Here is a 13,960-nt window from a genome sequence, read left to right as displayed (position 1 = left end):
GGAATATAGCCTGACAGTGGAGAAACATGACAAACACTACTTCAGCCAGATGATCACGGTTAACAAGTCATAATGATGACAGTGTGTGCCCTTGATATGAACGGATGAAAATGGTACCTCTGTGATCTTCCTCAAAAAACAAACAAAAACCCAAGTCCAATCGTGAAAAAAATCAGACAAATTCCAATAATCAGGTGTCCTATAATATCCCTAACCAGTATTCCTCAAAACTGTCAAGGTCATAAAAATCACGGGAAGACCGAGAAGTCGTCACAGCCAAGATAAGCCTAAGTAGATGGGACAACTAAATGCAATGTTATCCTGGATGGGATCCTAGAACAGAAAGACGTTAGGTAAAAACTAAGGAAATCCTAACTAACTAAGGGACTTGGTAAATAATTAAGTATCAACATTGGTTCATTAATTTAAAGAAATCTACCATACTAATGTAGTGTGTTCATAATAGGAGAAACTATATAGGATGGGAGTGGGAAAGAGATATATGGGAACTCTATACTATCTGTTCAATTTTTCTGTAAATCTAACACTGTCCTAGAAAATAAAGACTATTAATTTTAAAAATTAGATTATAAGTTGCATGCAAAAGTATGATTTCAAATTCATAAGTAGCAGTGTATAGGTGATATTATAGGTGATTTTTCTGCCCATTTTCTTTGGTCTCCAAATTTTTTCCAACATATTTATATTATTTTTATAATTTAAAAAATTGCCGAAACTGGTTTGACTCAGTGTTAGAGCGTCGGTCTGCGGACTGAAAGGTCCCAGGTTCAATTCTGGTCAAGGGCATGTACGTTGGTTGCGGGCACAGCCCCGGTAGGGGGTGTGCAAGAGGCAGCTAGTCGATGTTTCTCTCTCATCGACATTTCTAGCTCTATCTCTCTCCCTTCCTCTCTGTGAAAAATCAATAAAATATATTAAAAAATTAATATTAGCCCATTACACCCTAAGAATGGCCAAAATCTAGAACACTGACACCAAATGCTGATAAAGCTATGAATTAACAGGAATTCTCATTCATTGCTGATGAGAATGCAAAATGGTATAGCCACCTGGGAAGACAGTTTGGCAGTTTCTTACAAAATTAACATGCGTTCGCCACCTGATCCAGCAAATGTGCTCCTTGGTATTTACCCAAATAAGTTGAAAACATATCCACACAAAAACCTACACTGAGATGTTTACAGCAGCTTTATTCAAAGTGCTGAACCTTGGAGAAATGAATTGTGGTAAGTCCAGATAATGGAATATTATTCAGCACTAAAAAGAAAGAAAATATCAAGCCACGAAAATATACGAAGGAAACTTATATGTATATTACCAAGTTATAGAAGACAGTCTGCAAAGGCTACATACTTTATGATTTCAACTATATGACAATCTGAAAGAGGCAAAACTAGGAAGATGGTAAAAAGATCAGTGGTTACCAGGGCTTAGGGGGGAGAGAGAGGACTAAATAAGCACAACATTGGGAATGTTTAGGAGAGTGAAACTATTCTGTGTACTATTGTATAATGGTGATACATGTCATTATAAATTTGTGCGAACTCACAAAATGTACAACACCAAGAGCAAACCCTAAAATAAGCTGCAGACTCTGTATGACAATGATGTGTCAATGCAGGTTCATCAGTGATAACAAATGTACCCCTCTGGTAGGGGATGTTTATAATGGTGGAGTCAATGCCTGTGGGTGGGGGTGAGGGGCAGGAGGTATATGGAAAACCTCCGTACCTTCTGCTCAATTTTGCTGTGAACCTAAAACTATTCTTAAAAAAAAAAAAAAAAAAAAAAGCCTGTTAAATTTTTTAATGTATTTTAAAATTAAGAATGAAATCTAATATATATCAAAGTAGATCTATCTCTGTTGTCAAACACTAAAATTCACGATTCCTTAGTGAATAATTCAAAACAAGATAGAGTGAGCTATTTCATTTCTGCCATGAAAATCAAACCAAGTTCTGAAATATTTAAATCAGAAAAATGCCAAAGCTTTAAACAGTTAAATAGTATTTTATTTTCACTTAGGAATCTAGATCCACAAAATAATTTCATTAATTGCCACTTATCCCTATTTCTTTCCCTGCCCACCAATAAAAAAAAAAAATAATCTGGCTTCTCTTCAGTTATGATTTAATATAACCATTTTCTAGCCTGAACAACTGCTAAATATAATTAAGCAGAAAATTCTATATCAGAGTTATAATGTCTCAAATTACCATGAGTTTGCTTTCTCTTACTGATTTCCTAAGACCACTGTCATATAATGCAACCAGAAGTCCAGTGCATGCAATTCACTGGTAGGGTCCCTGGCAGCTGCTGGCTGCCAGCCAGGGTCTTCCTTCATTCTGTGTCACCCCCTGTTGGTCAGCGCCCGTCAACGGGTTGAACTCCCAAGGGGACACTTTGTACATTAGGCTTTTATATTTATAGATACCTATGGCAGACTATTCTTTACTAGGAAAAGAGAATATAAAAAGTAAAGTATCTTGACTCAAACTATAGCCAAAAAAAACCCCACAAACAAACCAAAAACTCATCTTATTCTAAGCCTCATCTTTAGCAAGGGAAGGGAAACAACAAATGTCAACTGTATGTGGACCAAATCAAATGCTTTCCAGCCCTAGTTCATAAATCATTTGGTTCTTTTAAGTGTCAAAAGCAAAATCAATATTTATACCGATGTTTTAAACACCTACATCCAGAATTTTAACACTGAGCAAGAGAGAGTATTCATGACAACAAAGTATGGCCCTGACAGGGCTGAGACACTTCGCACTGCGTCAATCAGCATCTAGTCTTCCCAAAGAGGAAGAAACGGAATAAGTAACCTGTCAAACAAGCTGCTTACCATTCCTTGAACTTTTTACCCTTGGCTGGGTGTTCTAACTGATAAAAAATGCTGCCTGAGGCAGAAAAATACAAATAAAGATCATCTCTCTTTCAACCTTAATACCTCCAACCAGAGGTAACAAGGGTTTATTTCTTGGGAAGAAGGAGTACTTGATTCCTCAAACCTTCTAATTCCAAGGCAATCAGTTTATGAATATAATCTACACAGGAAACTCATTTCTAAATAAATGACTCATATTTGTCATTCAGGGGGAAAGTATAATAAGCCTTAAGACTTTAAGATATTTAAAAAATAAATATGAAATTATAATCAAGCTATTCAAAGAAAATCTCATGGATTATCTGATAATTATCTGTAAAGCCAATGTAACCATTGATCACCAAGAACAAAAACTTGTTCATTTCCCTCCTCAGAATACAAAATTCCAGTCTTGCTATAAACCTGTGTTCCAGGTTGCCAGGACATACCTGATTTACACCTGTTGTCCTGGCATAATTAATGGGCCCATTTCATTTTCAAAAATGTCGGCCGAAACCGGTTTGGCTCAGTGGATAGAGCGTCGGTCTGCGGACTGAAAGGTCCCAGGTTCGATTCCGGTCAAGGGCACGTACCTTGGTTGCGGGCACATCCCCGGTAAGGGGGTGTGCAAGAGGCAGCTGGTCGATGTTTCTCTCTCATCGACGTTTCTAGCTCTCTATCTCTCTCCCTTCTTCTCTGTAAAAAAAAATCAATAAAATATATTTAAAAAAAAAAAAAAAAAAAAATGTCAATAAACTATACAGTCCTCCTAATGTTAGTACATGTTGTGTCTGGGCACTTGCACTTGCTAGTTTAGATAACTACGGGCAAAGAGGTATTTATGGGGATTTGGAGGAACTGCTCTAAGTCTGTTCATCCAATGGGGAAGGGGAGAGCTGGGTGCCATCTTTGTTAACTAACCCTCCCTGGGTTTACTCTAGTATTGAAATTGTCAGTTAATCTGCTGGATTCCCACCCAACCATAAATGTCCTTAGGGGGAGGACTGCATTTCATTCAGCTTTCTATTCCCAGTATCTAATCCTGTGTCTGTCAGGCCATAAGCACTCATTAAAGATTTTCCTGGATGAATGAAGAAATATTAAGGCTAGTACATAAACACAATAAAGGTTTTCCTTCTAGGGGGCTGCAGCACATAAAGATCAAACTCAAGAGCTATAAATTCAGCCATTTAAAACATAAGAGAAAGAGACAGAGATACCTGAGAAGCTGGATTGGAATGTGGAGTAAAATACATACACAAATTAAAGGCAACCAGCTCCTCACCAGCTGTCCCAGCTCTGGGTGTTGTCCTTCGTTCTCTTCTTTATATAGTACAGGACAGCCCAGGAGACTAGACGCTCTGAAATTCTTCTAATTCTAACAGTAATTTTCCTCTTTGACCTTGGACAAGTGATTCAACCTCTTCGGGTAAATAATTAAGTAAAAACTAAATTTTTCACAGGGAGTCCTGGGTATTAATACACTGCTCTGATCTCAAAAACAGAATAAAACCCAAACTTAGCAACACTACATTCAAAGACCTTTTTTTTTTTATCTAACCTCAAGCACAACTGTCTATGAACAGCAATCTTAATTTATTTATTTATTTATTTTAATCCTCGCCCAAGGACATACTGGGAGAGAAAAATACACTGAATTTAGAACCTAAAGACACAAGTTTAATTCTAGTTAACACTCATAAGTGCAACACCCTCCTTTCTTATGAAACAGTGATAATACTGGCACATTCATTCAATAAGTATATGCTGAATATTACCTTGTATGCGTCACTAGTCATTTGGTGCGGGGCAGAGGGGGCATATGGATGTAGTCCCTGCCCTCGAGGAGCTTCTGTACAAGACTGCTGTAAAGACCAAATGTAACAACACTGCAAATTGTAACACACACTTCAAGTAACAAAGTGGTATAATGATTATTCTACCTTTTCATCACAATCTTCATTACAATAGCTTAGCAATACTCACTAAAGTACAGATGATCAGCTATAATAGTCCACTACCTACTGAACTCATTTTCCTAAGAACTGGAATTCAGGAGCCTAAAAAAATCAGTTTGTTACACAGTCTTAGCTCATGACTCTCAATATAACCATAAAGATAAAATGAACTGACTATTTAAGCCTGCAATGTTACTCCAAGAAGAGCTGGGTATGGGCTGCATTACCCACACCTGGCAAGGAAATTATATATAAAATAAAGATTTTGAGGCCCTATGCAAGGCCTACTGAATCATAACCCCTAATGACTGAGCCTGAGGCTCTGTACCTTTGACAAGCACACGTGAGTCATTCTCATGCTCACTAAAGCTTGAAAATCATTGCCATAATAATTCCCTGATCAAAAGCCATAATTTTAAACCATTTTCAAAAAATACCTGGAAAATCGGAGCCAAATAGAATTCAGCTACAACTGAGAAAGCTCTTGAGAGGTACTTAGCAGTCAATGTTACATGACTCACACTTAACTCGTAAAAATACTTTTTGTGGCATTAACCTCTTTTTGTTCAATCATTTTCAAACTTTCACATAAAGGAAGGAAACAAAAGAATGTCCATAAGATATTTGTAAGTTATTAAAATTAACTCTCAATAGTCGAATACATGGCAACTGAGGCAGGCTAGACTTCGGGTGGTAAGCACACATTTAATATACAGATGATCTTATATAATAAAACCTAATATGCAAGTTGACCGGATGGCAGGACAACCAGTTGCTATGACGCGCACTGACCACCAAGGAGCAGACGCTCAATTCAGGAGCTGCCCTCTGGTGGTCAGTGCGCTCCCACAGGGGGAGCACTGCTCAGCCAGAAGCCGGGCTCATGGCTGACAGAGCCTCTCCCACCTCCACTGCAGGCGGGCGGGTGGATACGGAGTAAGTGGTTCCAGACTGTGAGAGGGTGCAGGCTGGGCTGAGGAACTCCCCTTTCCAGTGCATGAATTTCGTGCACCAGGCCTCTAGTGTATTATAAAATTGTACATCTAAAACTTACATAATGTTATTACTCAGTATCACTCCAATAAATTTTTTTTAAATCTCAATAAACAAGTTTATTTCACTAAGTATGGCTTCTAATTTTTCTTATGGTTTAACTTTAACGAGGAAAAGTTGATGGTACCTTATCCTATAGCTACCTAAGAGGAAGGCATATACTCTTTGCCTGGCATAAATATAATTTTGAATGGTTGCAAGCCCACCTTAGGAGTCCATGCTTATTAAAGACCACGCTACCCAAATACCAATGAGACAAAACAAACTAGCCAACAGATAAACTAATCCTTAAAAAATATAAACAATGTTTATCCATATCCACTGCACACTTAAACCCTCCTAAGGGATCTCTCAAGAAATCAATTAGGAGCCCTTGGAACTCACTCGTTAAATGTTACTTCACATACTGTATAATTAGTGCAGAGATCTATTTATTTTGGTTCTATCTGTTGAAAGCATTCTTCAGTCATTAGCCTCCAGGTATATACACATCAAAGGGGAGACACTCAATAGATGTTTCACTGGGGAAAATTACAAGGTGGAAGCAAGCATTGCTAGTGAAGAAAACATTCCATCTACGGTAAAATTCAGAGCCAGAAGGCTTGTTCTTACTCCAGTACCAGGCCCTGCAACATGACTCTTTCCCCAACCAGTCAGAATCCAGTTAGTTTTAAAGGGAAAAAGGACAAAAAAAAAAAAAATAAATAAATAAATAAATAAATAAATTTTAAAAAAATTTTTAAATAAAGGGAAAAAGGATAAACTGAACCATAGTCAAATCAGTTTAACAACTATTCCAAGATTCAGTGAGGACTGGGCTTTGGTAAAGACTTTCAAATAAAAAGAAATCGATGCCCTTCCTTTGCTTCAAGCTTGTTTGTATTCCCATAAGTCTCAAATTTCTTTTTTTCACACCTCTAACAGTTAGTTGTCCGTACAACTGCAATATATGAAAACTGGAATAAAATGAGGAGGAAAGCATCTAAAATATGGGAAAGTCTTGGTTAAAGAGCAATGATCAAAGCCCATACATTCATCTATGACCTCATACAATTTACATCTGCATGTACTTCAATAGTTAATCTACCTATGCCTAACTTTCACCCCCATTGGCACTTGGCCTAGAAAACTTTCCTGAGACAAGAGAGGTGAGAGACAGAGAGAAAAGCTCTAAGGTGTGTTGCCTAAGGAACGCTTTAGGGCTCTTGGCTGAGGTCACACTGAGCTGTCAGCTGATTGTCTTTAGGAATCAGCAACACAGCAGAAGCCATCAAGGCCAAAAGCAAGAACTACCCACTGCTCCTTTCGACAGCCGCTTCCCCAACCAGAACCAGACAGGAGCTGTTGGCAGAACTACCTGGACTTCCACGGCTGAGAGGAGACAATGACGGCTAAGGGGGTGCTGTCTCTGTGTGAGAACGGTACCGGCACCTGTGCCCCATACCCTGGATTTCCGCCTGGGATGACCACCAGGCAGAAGGCATGTTTCCGGGGAAGCTCTGAGCTGGGCATCCTCTTTCCTTCTCCAAGGTACATCCCACCCTAGAATCCTGAACCATGGCTTAACTAAGAATAAATACTTGCTGGAAAAATGTAAAAAAGAAAAGGAATGCTTCAGGAAGATCAGTATCAACCCAACCAAGATCAAAACAAGTGGCAGACACAGATACTCCCCAAGAATCATGTCTGTGTGCTCGCTGATTCCCTCCTCTCACTTGAAAACCTAAGGAAAAGATGCAGATTTGGGAAAAAGAGGAGGAAAGAAACTGTATACAGTTGACCCCGGAAGGTGGGGGCTAAGGAAATGACCGCCACGCAGTCAAAAATCCACATATAACTTTTGACTTGCCAAAAAGTTCTCCCTTAACATCCTTGGGGGCTGGTTATTAAAATCTGAGGGTGCTCAAGCCCCTCTATAAAACTGCGCAGATCAATGCATGAAGTTGGTTTTCCACATCTGCGAATCCCAACCTCGAGATGAAACAGTGCAGGCATTCACTGCACATAGATGGACCATGCAGTTCAAACCCTTATGTTCAGGGTCAACAGTAGTTGAGGTTTCAGAGAATTTAACAACTGGCTCAGTTCTGTGTTGCAACGATCGCTATTTCCACTACAATAGCAGAGAAGCTTCAAAGAATTTGGAAATCAAAATACAGTTAAGAAAGAGAAAAGCTAATGTCAGGAAGATGTCTACTCATCACACCCTTCCAAAGAGAGGTTCTCTAAAAGCAGAGTGGTCTGTTGCCCTGCCCAATAAAAGAGACAAAATTCTCCACTCACCACCAAGAATGTGCCAAAATGCGATGTTTTCTCCTCAGGAGAGGAACAGACCTAGACTAGAACTTGGGTCTGAAACAAGTCCTGCTCCAGGGGACCAGCTGAGGTCTCCTTACGGTTCATCTAGTTTATATCTGGACTCCGCTACAAAAACCACAGTAAAGGCAAGAGGCCAGCAATTATGTTAGCATGCATATATATGAATGAAATGGTGGATCTTGTTAGCTGCAGCCTTCTGCAAAATTATTTTAGTGCCTTTAACTTCAATCATGAGCAGATGATTTAGATCTTTAAGATTTTGTAATTTTAAATGAACATTTTAGAGTTACATTTAAAAACGAACAGCTGGATCCAAAGCGAACTTACAAAGGGAAAGAGAAAGAATAATTCCAAAAGCTTCTATGGGACCTCGAGTTATTTAGAAAGAAAAGAATCAGGTGCCCCAGGACAAAGCAAAAGGTGACTACCGCATTCTCTATCTGAATGCCCTCACTCTCAAAAAAATTAAGAATATATTGCCAGGGAATACTAGAAACGAGCACGTAGGACATTAACAGAGAAAAAAGCACCTTTCTCCAGGAAGGTCAGAGGAAAGTTATAGTAACGGCTCCAACCACCTGCTTTGGTGAGCTCCTCTTTCTTGAGATGGAAAGTAGGAGGAAACAGAAGGAGTAAAAACATCAACGATAAGGGCACGGGGCATAAGGTGAATGAGAAAGGATGGGCTCTCTCTGTGCCACACCTTCGAGAATCCTATCGTCTCTGAAACCTTGAGCAAGCCTGCCGTTTTACCAGAGGAAAACCTCCAGGTTGTGGCAATTATAATTACATCTATAAAAAAAATGAGGACAACTTCATGAGAGCAAACCCAAGCACCGAGGGAGAAGGCAGAAAGGGTGAAGAAAAGAACATACAAGGCAGATTTCGTAAGAAGGAAAAAAGAACACAGCACTGAAGACTGCTAGGAGAATGGAAGAGAAGGAGAGCAAATACCACCTACACGTCAACCAGCAACCGCTAGATAAATGTTAAGACAACGTACAAAAACCACACAAACGTAGCTCCGGGATCAGAGCAGCGGAGGAGGTCTGCACAGACATCAGAGAGGAGGCAGCATCCTGCTGGAGCATTGAGGAAGCAATGGGCAAGTCAGGATGGAATGGGGGGGGGGGGGGGGGCTGCAGCAGGAAGAGAGTGGGCTGCAGCAGCAGAAGGGGCCTAGAGAGAGCAGGGAGGGAGAGCAACCTGGGAGCGAGAGAAAGATCAGGATCGAGACAAGCGTGGGACCCAGGAAGACAGAGCAGGAGAGCGAATGGAAACAGCCTGCCCTGAGAAACCGAGGAGGCCCCAGACCCAAAAGGGGGTCAGAACTGTAGACTGCAACAACCAAAGTTGGAGCAGAAGAGGGATGCCCTCAGAGGGGGGCGGCGGTGATGGAGACACCAGACTCAGTATCCTGGTGTGATCCAGAGGCCACGTGAAGAGAAACTACAGTGCCCAAGACACCACCACCACCACCAAACCAAACGCATGCAAGGCTCAGAAAAGGTATTTTAGGAGCATGAATACGAAAAGAGGGAGGAAGGGGACACACAGAAGGACAGGAAAACATGCAGAGGTGCTTAACCCGAAAAGAGGGTACCTAAGGAAAGAAAAAAGAAAAAAAAAAGCGTTGGAGAGTGTGGAGGGATGAGGTTCCGGAGGAAAAGGAGGAGAAGCGGACAGAGTCCTTCCTGCCTGGGCCCGAGGGCGGCAGGGGCGACACGCCGGGGCTGAAGGCAGCGTGGAGAGAGCAACAAACTCGGATGCCGCTTGGGGTCAGAGGAGGAGCCGCAGGCGGGGAGCAGCCGAAGCGGTCCGTTCGGAGCAGAGCGGGGGCCGGCGAGGAGCTGCTGCGGGCACGGAGCCCCCGGGGAAGCGGAGGAGCGGGGCGGCCAAGAAGCCAACGGAATGGGGGCGGGGGTAACCGCGGGGAGGGCGCAGGGGCTTAGACCGAAGGGAGCGGGTTTGGGGGGGAGGGGGTCGCCCAAAGCAGGGGTGTGGTTAGGAGCCGACCCCGGGAGGTGCGAGGCCTGGGCGGGCGCGGGTCCCGGGGGCGGTTCAGGGTGACAGGGGCCCAGGGGTGATGCACGGACTCGCTAGCGGAGGGCACGGGGCAGGAGGGGTGGGGTGGGGTGGGGTGGGGCGGCGGGCGGCCCGGATACTCACACCTCCAGAATGCGGTCCCCCTTGCGCACCCCGGCGCGATCGGCCGCCCCCCCGGGCAGCACGGCGCTCACATGCTGCAGCGGCGCGTACAGCTCCCCGTTGATGCTCCGCAGCTGCCCGCCCTCGCTCACTTGGCCCCGCACGTTGAAGCCGTAGCCGGACTCGGACTTGACGATGCGCACGACCCGCGGGCCGCTGCCCCCGCCGTTGCCGGCGCAGTGGAGCCCTGAACCTCCCCCGCCGCCGCCGCCGCCGCCGCCTCCGTTCCTGTGAGCGGCCGCGGGGTGAATCCCTTCCCCGTCCTCGTCCGCCATCTTGCGAGCTAAGCGAGCCGTGTCCCCGCCCCCCGACGCCGCGGCTCCCTCCCTCCCGCGCGCGCCCGCTCCGCGTCGCGCGACCCCCCGCGCGCTCGCTGCCGCCCGCGGGACCCCGGTGGCTCCGGAGCTACAGGCTGGGGTTAAAGGGCAGGCGCGAGGCGAGGGAAGAAGGACGTTGTGCGCTGCGGAGCCTCCTGGGAGATGTAGTTTACGGGCCGTGGGGGGTGGGGAGCTGAGAGGGTGCTGGGCTCTGCGGGAGTGGAGGTTATATGACGCAGTCGGGAGCAATGCCTGCTGGGAGTTGTAGTTTCCCTTTTACGCTCGTAGGCGTTGAATCTGTTGGTTAGTGAGTGTGTGGCAGACTGATTCAACTGTGGATGCCTTTTTTTTTTTTTTTTTCATAGCCTCTAAAGGGCGAATGAATGTTTGTCATTCAATACAGTCTTTTTTTAAAATATAGTTTATTTATTTTGTACAGAGGAAGGGAGAGAGAGAGAGAGAGTTAGAAACATCGATGAGAGAGTCATCGATCAGCTGCCTCTTGCACACCCCCCACTGGGGATATGCCCACAACCAAGGTACATGCCCTTGACTGGAATCCGGGTCCCTTCAGTCCCCAAGTCGACGCTCTATCCATTGAGCCAAACCAGTTTCAGCTCAATACAGTCTTAAGTTATAACAACTCATTGGCACAGGAGGTCAACATAACATCCTTTTATTCCATGGCCTCAACATCCTCTTGAGACTGGATCATGAATTTAGTTTCTGTATTTCACATATTAGGAAACTGAACCTTAAGAGTGCTCAAAGTCATCCAACTGTTAAGTAACAGGAACTAAGGCCCAGTGACATTGATGCAACTTTTCCTGTACTGCAACTACATAAAAAGTAGGCCCCAGCCCAGCCTGTGTGGCTCAGTGGTTGAGTGTGGACCCATGCACAAAGAGGTGGCAAGTTGGATTCAGGTCATGGCACATGCCTCGTTTGCAGGCTCCATCCTCAGCAGGGGGGCATACAGGAGGCAGCCAATTGATATTGATGTTTCTCTCTCATCCATGTTTCTCTCTCTTTTATTAACAATTAGTAAAAACATATTTTTGCCCTAACTGGTTTGGCTCAATGGATAGAGCGTTGGTCTGCCGACTGAAGGATTCCAGGTTCGATTCCAGTCCAGGGCATGTACCTTGGTTGTGTGTGTGTATGGGGGTAGTGGGTGTGCAGGAGGCAGCTGATCAATGTTTTGCTATTATTCTCCCTTCTCTCTGTAAAAATTAATAAAATATGTATTTTTAAAAAACATTTTTTAAAGGAGGACCCCAACTATACAGAGATATATAGAGAGGAAACTATGACCTTACTGATTTAAAACAATATTAGTGTGGCTAAATAATTTCAATTGAGCAATGATTTCAAAGTTACCTTTATTTCTAATTCATTTTGTTCCTCCCAACAGTACAGTAAAATTACTTGCAAATGGCAGCAATTGATGTATTCTGGCTACCTTCCCAAACACAAACTTACAGATATTGTGCAGAATACCTGGGAAGAGCAAGAGCAAAAATCATGTAATATCTTAAGCATTTAATATTCAAGTCTGGTGTTTGCTTTTACCTATTGGAAGGCTCAAAGGTTAGTCTGTTGCTGTTGCATGGATGTTGTTGATAAAAGACACAAGAGCCTTGCATCAGAGACAAAGGACTCAAAACAACAAGCTTTGCAACAGAGACAAAGAACTCAAAACAAGCCGAAACCGGTTTGGCTCAGCGGATAGAGCTTCTGCCTTCAGACTGAAAGGTCCCGGGACCGATTCGGGTCAAGGGTTGTGGGCACATCCCCGTTAGGGGTCGTACAAGAGGCAGCTGATCGATGACTCTCTCATTGATGTTTCTAACTCTCTATCTCTCTCTCCCTTCCTCTCTGTAAAAAATCAATAAAATATATTTTTAAAAAAACAAAACTCAAAACAAAGGACTCCAAACAAGAGTGTTTTGTGTTGATTCCTCTTGTCTCCCATGTCTCACGGGCTCAGATGAAAGCTTTGCTCTTGGTGGATTGACATGGTGGCTGAGGAACAATGGGCATGGGGAGCCCACCATTTAGTAGGAAGCAGGAAGCAAACCTGTTCCTTGTCCTGGAGGAAGACGTGATTTCATCCCTCAAAGTTACTCCCTGTAAACACAACCGTAGTGAAGAGGAGCCTTGCATTCTTGGCATTCTCGGAAGATGCGTAGAAGCATTAAAAACCCACCAAGGACCTTCTCTCTCAGCATTACTATGTGCCAGACACTATGCTAAGCACTTGATATCTGTAATCTCATCTCATCCTCACAAACCAATAACATTCTCATTTTATAGATGAATAGCCAGGAATAGAGAGGTCACACAGCTAATAAGCAATGGATCCAGGAGAAGCAACGGAGATACGTAGTTAAAAGACAATCAAAGTTAACTTACAGAGGTCTGAGGACTTACAAAAGAAACAAGCAGCTCCCTGAAATAATGTATGAACTATGTAAGGGTTTCTAGGAATTGCTCAGGAGAAGAAAAATAAAAATCCAGTAAAAATAAGATATCTCACAAAATATTGCATGAGGATTCAAATTTTATTCTATTAGAACATAAAAATGGTGACCTTAATTTATAAACAAGCTAATTCAGAAGGGTTCCTGATTCGACACAATATGAAAATCAATAAAAGTTGGAATAAGAATTTTGCTCCAAAGTACTAATGGCATTTGGGTGGATCATGTATCATTTGGTTTGACCTGAGTGCTGGACGAGGGGAAACATCTCCACTGACACACAGCATCAGGGAAAGAAAAAAGGAGCTGCCATTGAAAGAACAATTCTTTTTTCATTTGTTTATTTGACAAAAATGTATTGAATGCTTACTCTGTTCTAGGCTCTGTACTAGTGACTAGAGATACTATATAAGATCAACAAGATGATATCTACTAGCTCCATGAAGGGCAACATGACATGGTGACACTTCTGTGAAGGCATGCACTCCTTGATCTAGGGACTCCACTTCTAGGAGTTCATTCTCCTCTCACACTTGCACGTGTGTGAAATGACATTTTGTGAAGATAGTAATGGCAGTAATGTTTGTGTTCACACAAGGCTGGAAATAACCTAACGTTCATTGATTACATTATGGTACATGCACAGTAAAAACCTGAGGAACTAAATAAAGAATAAGGAAGTTGTTTATGTACTGAAGCGAAATGGCCACAGGAATACTGCACATAAGTAAG

The 13,960-nt window shown here is 42.9% G+C and overlaps 1 protein-coding gene and 1 pseudogene across 4 annotated transcripts in view; one reads left to right on the top strand and one right to left on the bottom strand.

Annotated features, from left to right (window-relative positions):
- The window catches only part of SNX27 (sorting nexin 27), a 40,351-nt gene extending 29,439 nt beyond the window's left edge, over window positions 1-10,912 (bottom strand). The window contains exon 1 of one of the 4 annotated variants that reach the window (XM_036453002.2): window positions 10,390-10,912. In XM_036453002.2, coding sequence (XP_036308895.1) covers window positions 10,390-10,703 — 314 coding nt within the window. In that variant the 5' untranslated portion in view covers window positions 10,704-10,912. The remainder of the gene's footprint in view (window positions 1-10,389) is intronic. The other 3 variants (XM_036453005.2, XM_036453004.2, XM_036453006.2) reach the window with 3 other exon arrangements.
- LOC118727434 lies at window positions 5,038-7,502 on the top strand (annotated as a pseudogene).
- Window positions 10,913-13,960: the final 3,048 nt, after the last annotated feature.

The sequence above is a fragment of the Pipistrellus kuhlii genome, unplaced genomic scaffold (genome assembly GCF_014108245.1).
Source record: "Pipistrellus kuhlii isolate mPipKuh1 unplaced genomic scaffold, mPipKuh1.p scaffold_m20_p_24, whole genome shotgun sequence".
In the NCBI taxonomy this organism is placed as follows: domain Eukaryota; kingdom Metazoa; phylum Chordata; class Mammalia; order Chiroptera; family Vespertilionidae; genus Pipistrellus; species Pipistrellus kuhlii.
Note: the sequence above shows the minus strand (reverse complement) of the source record. Positions and strands in the feature narration are given on the sequence as shown.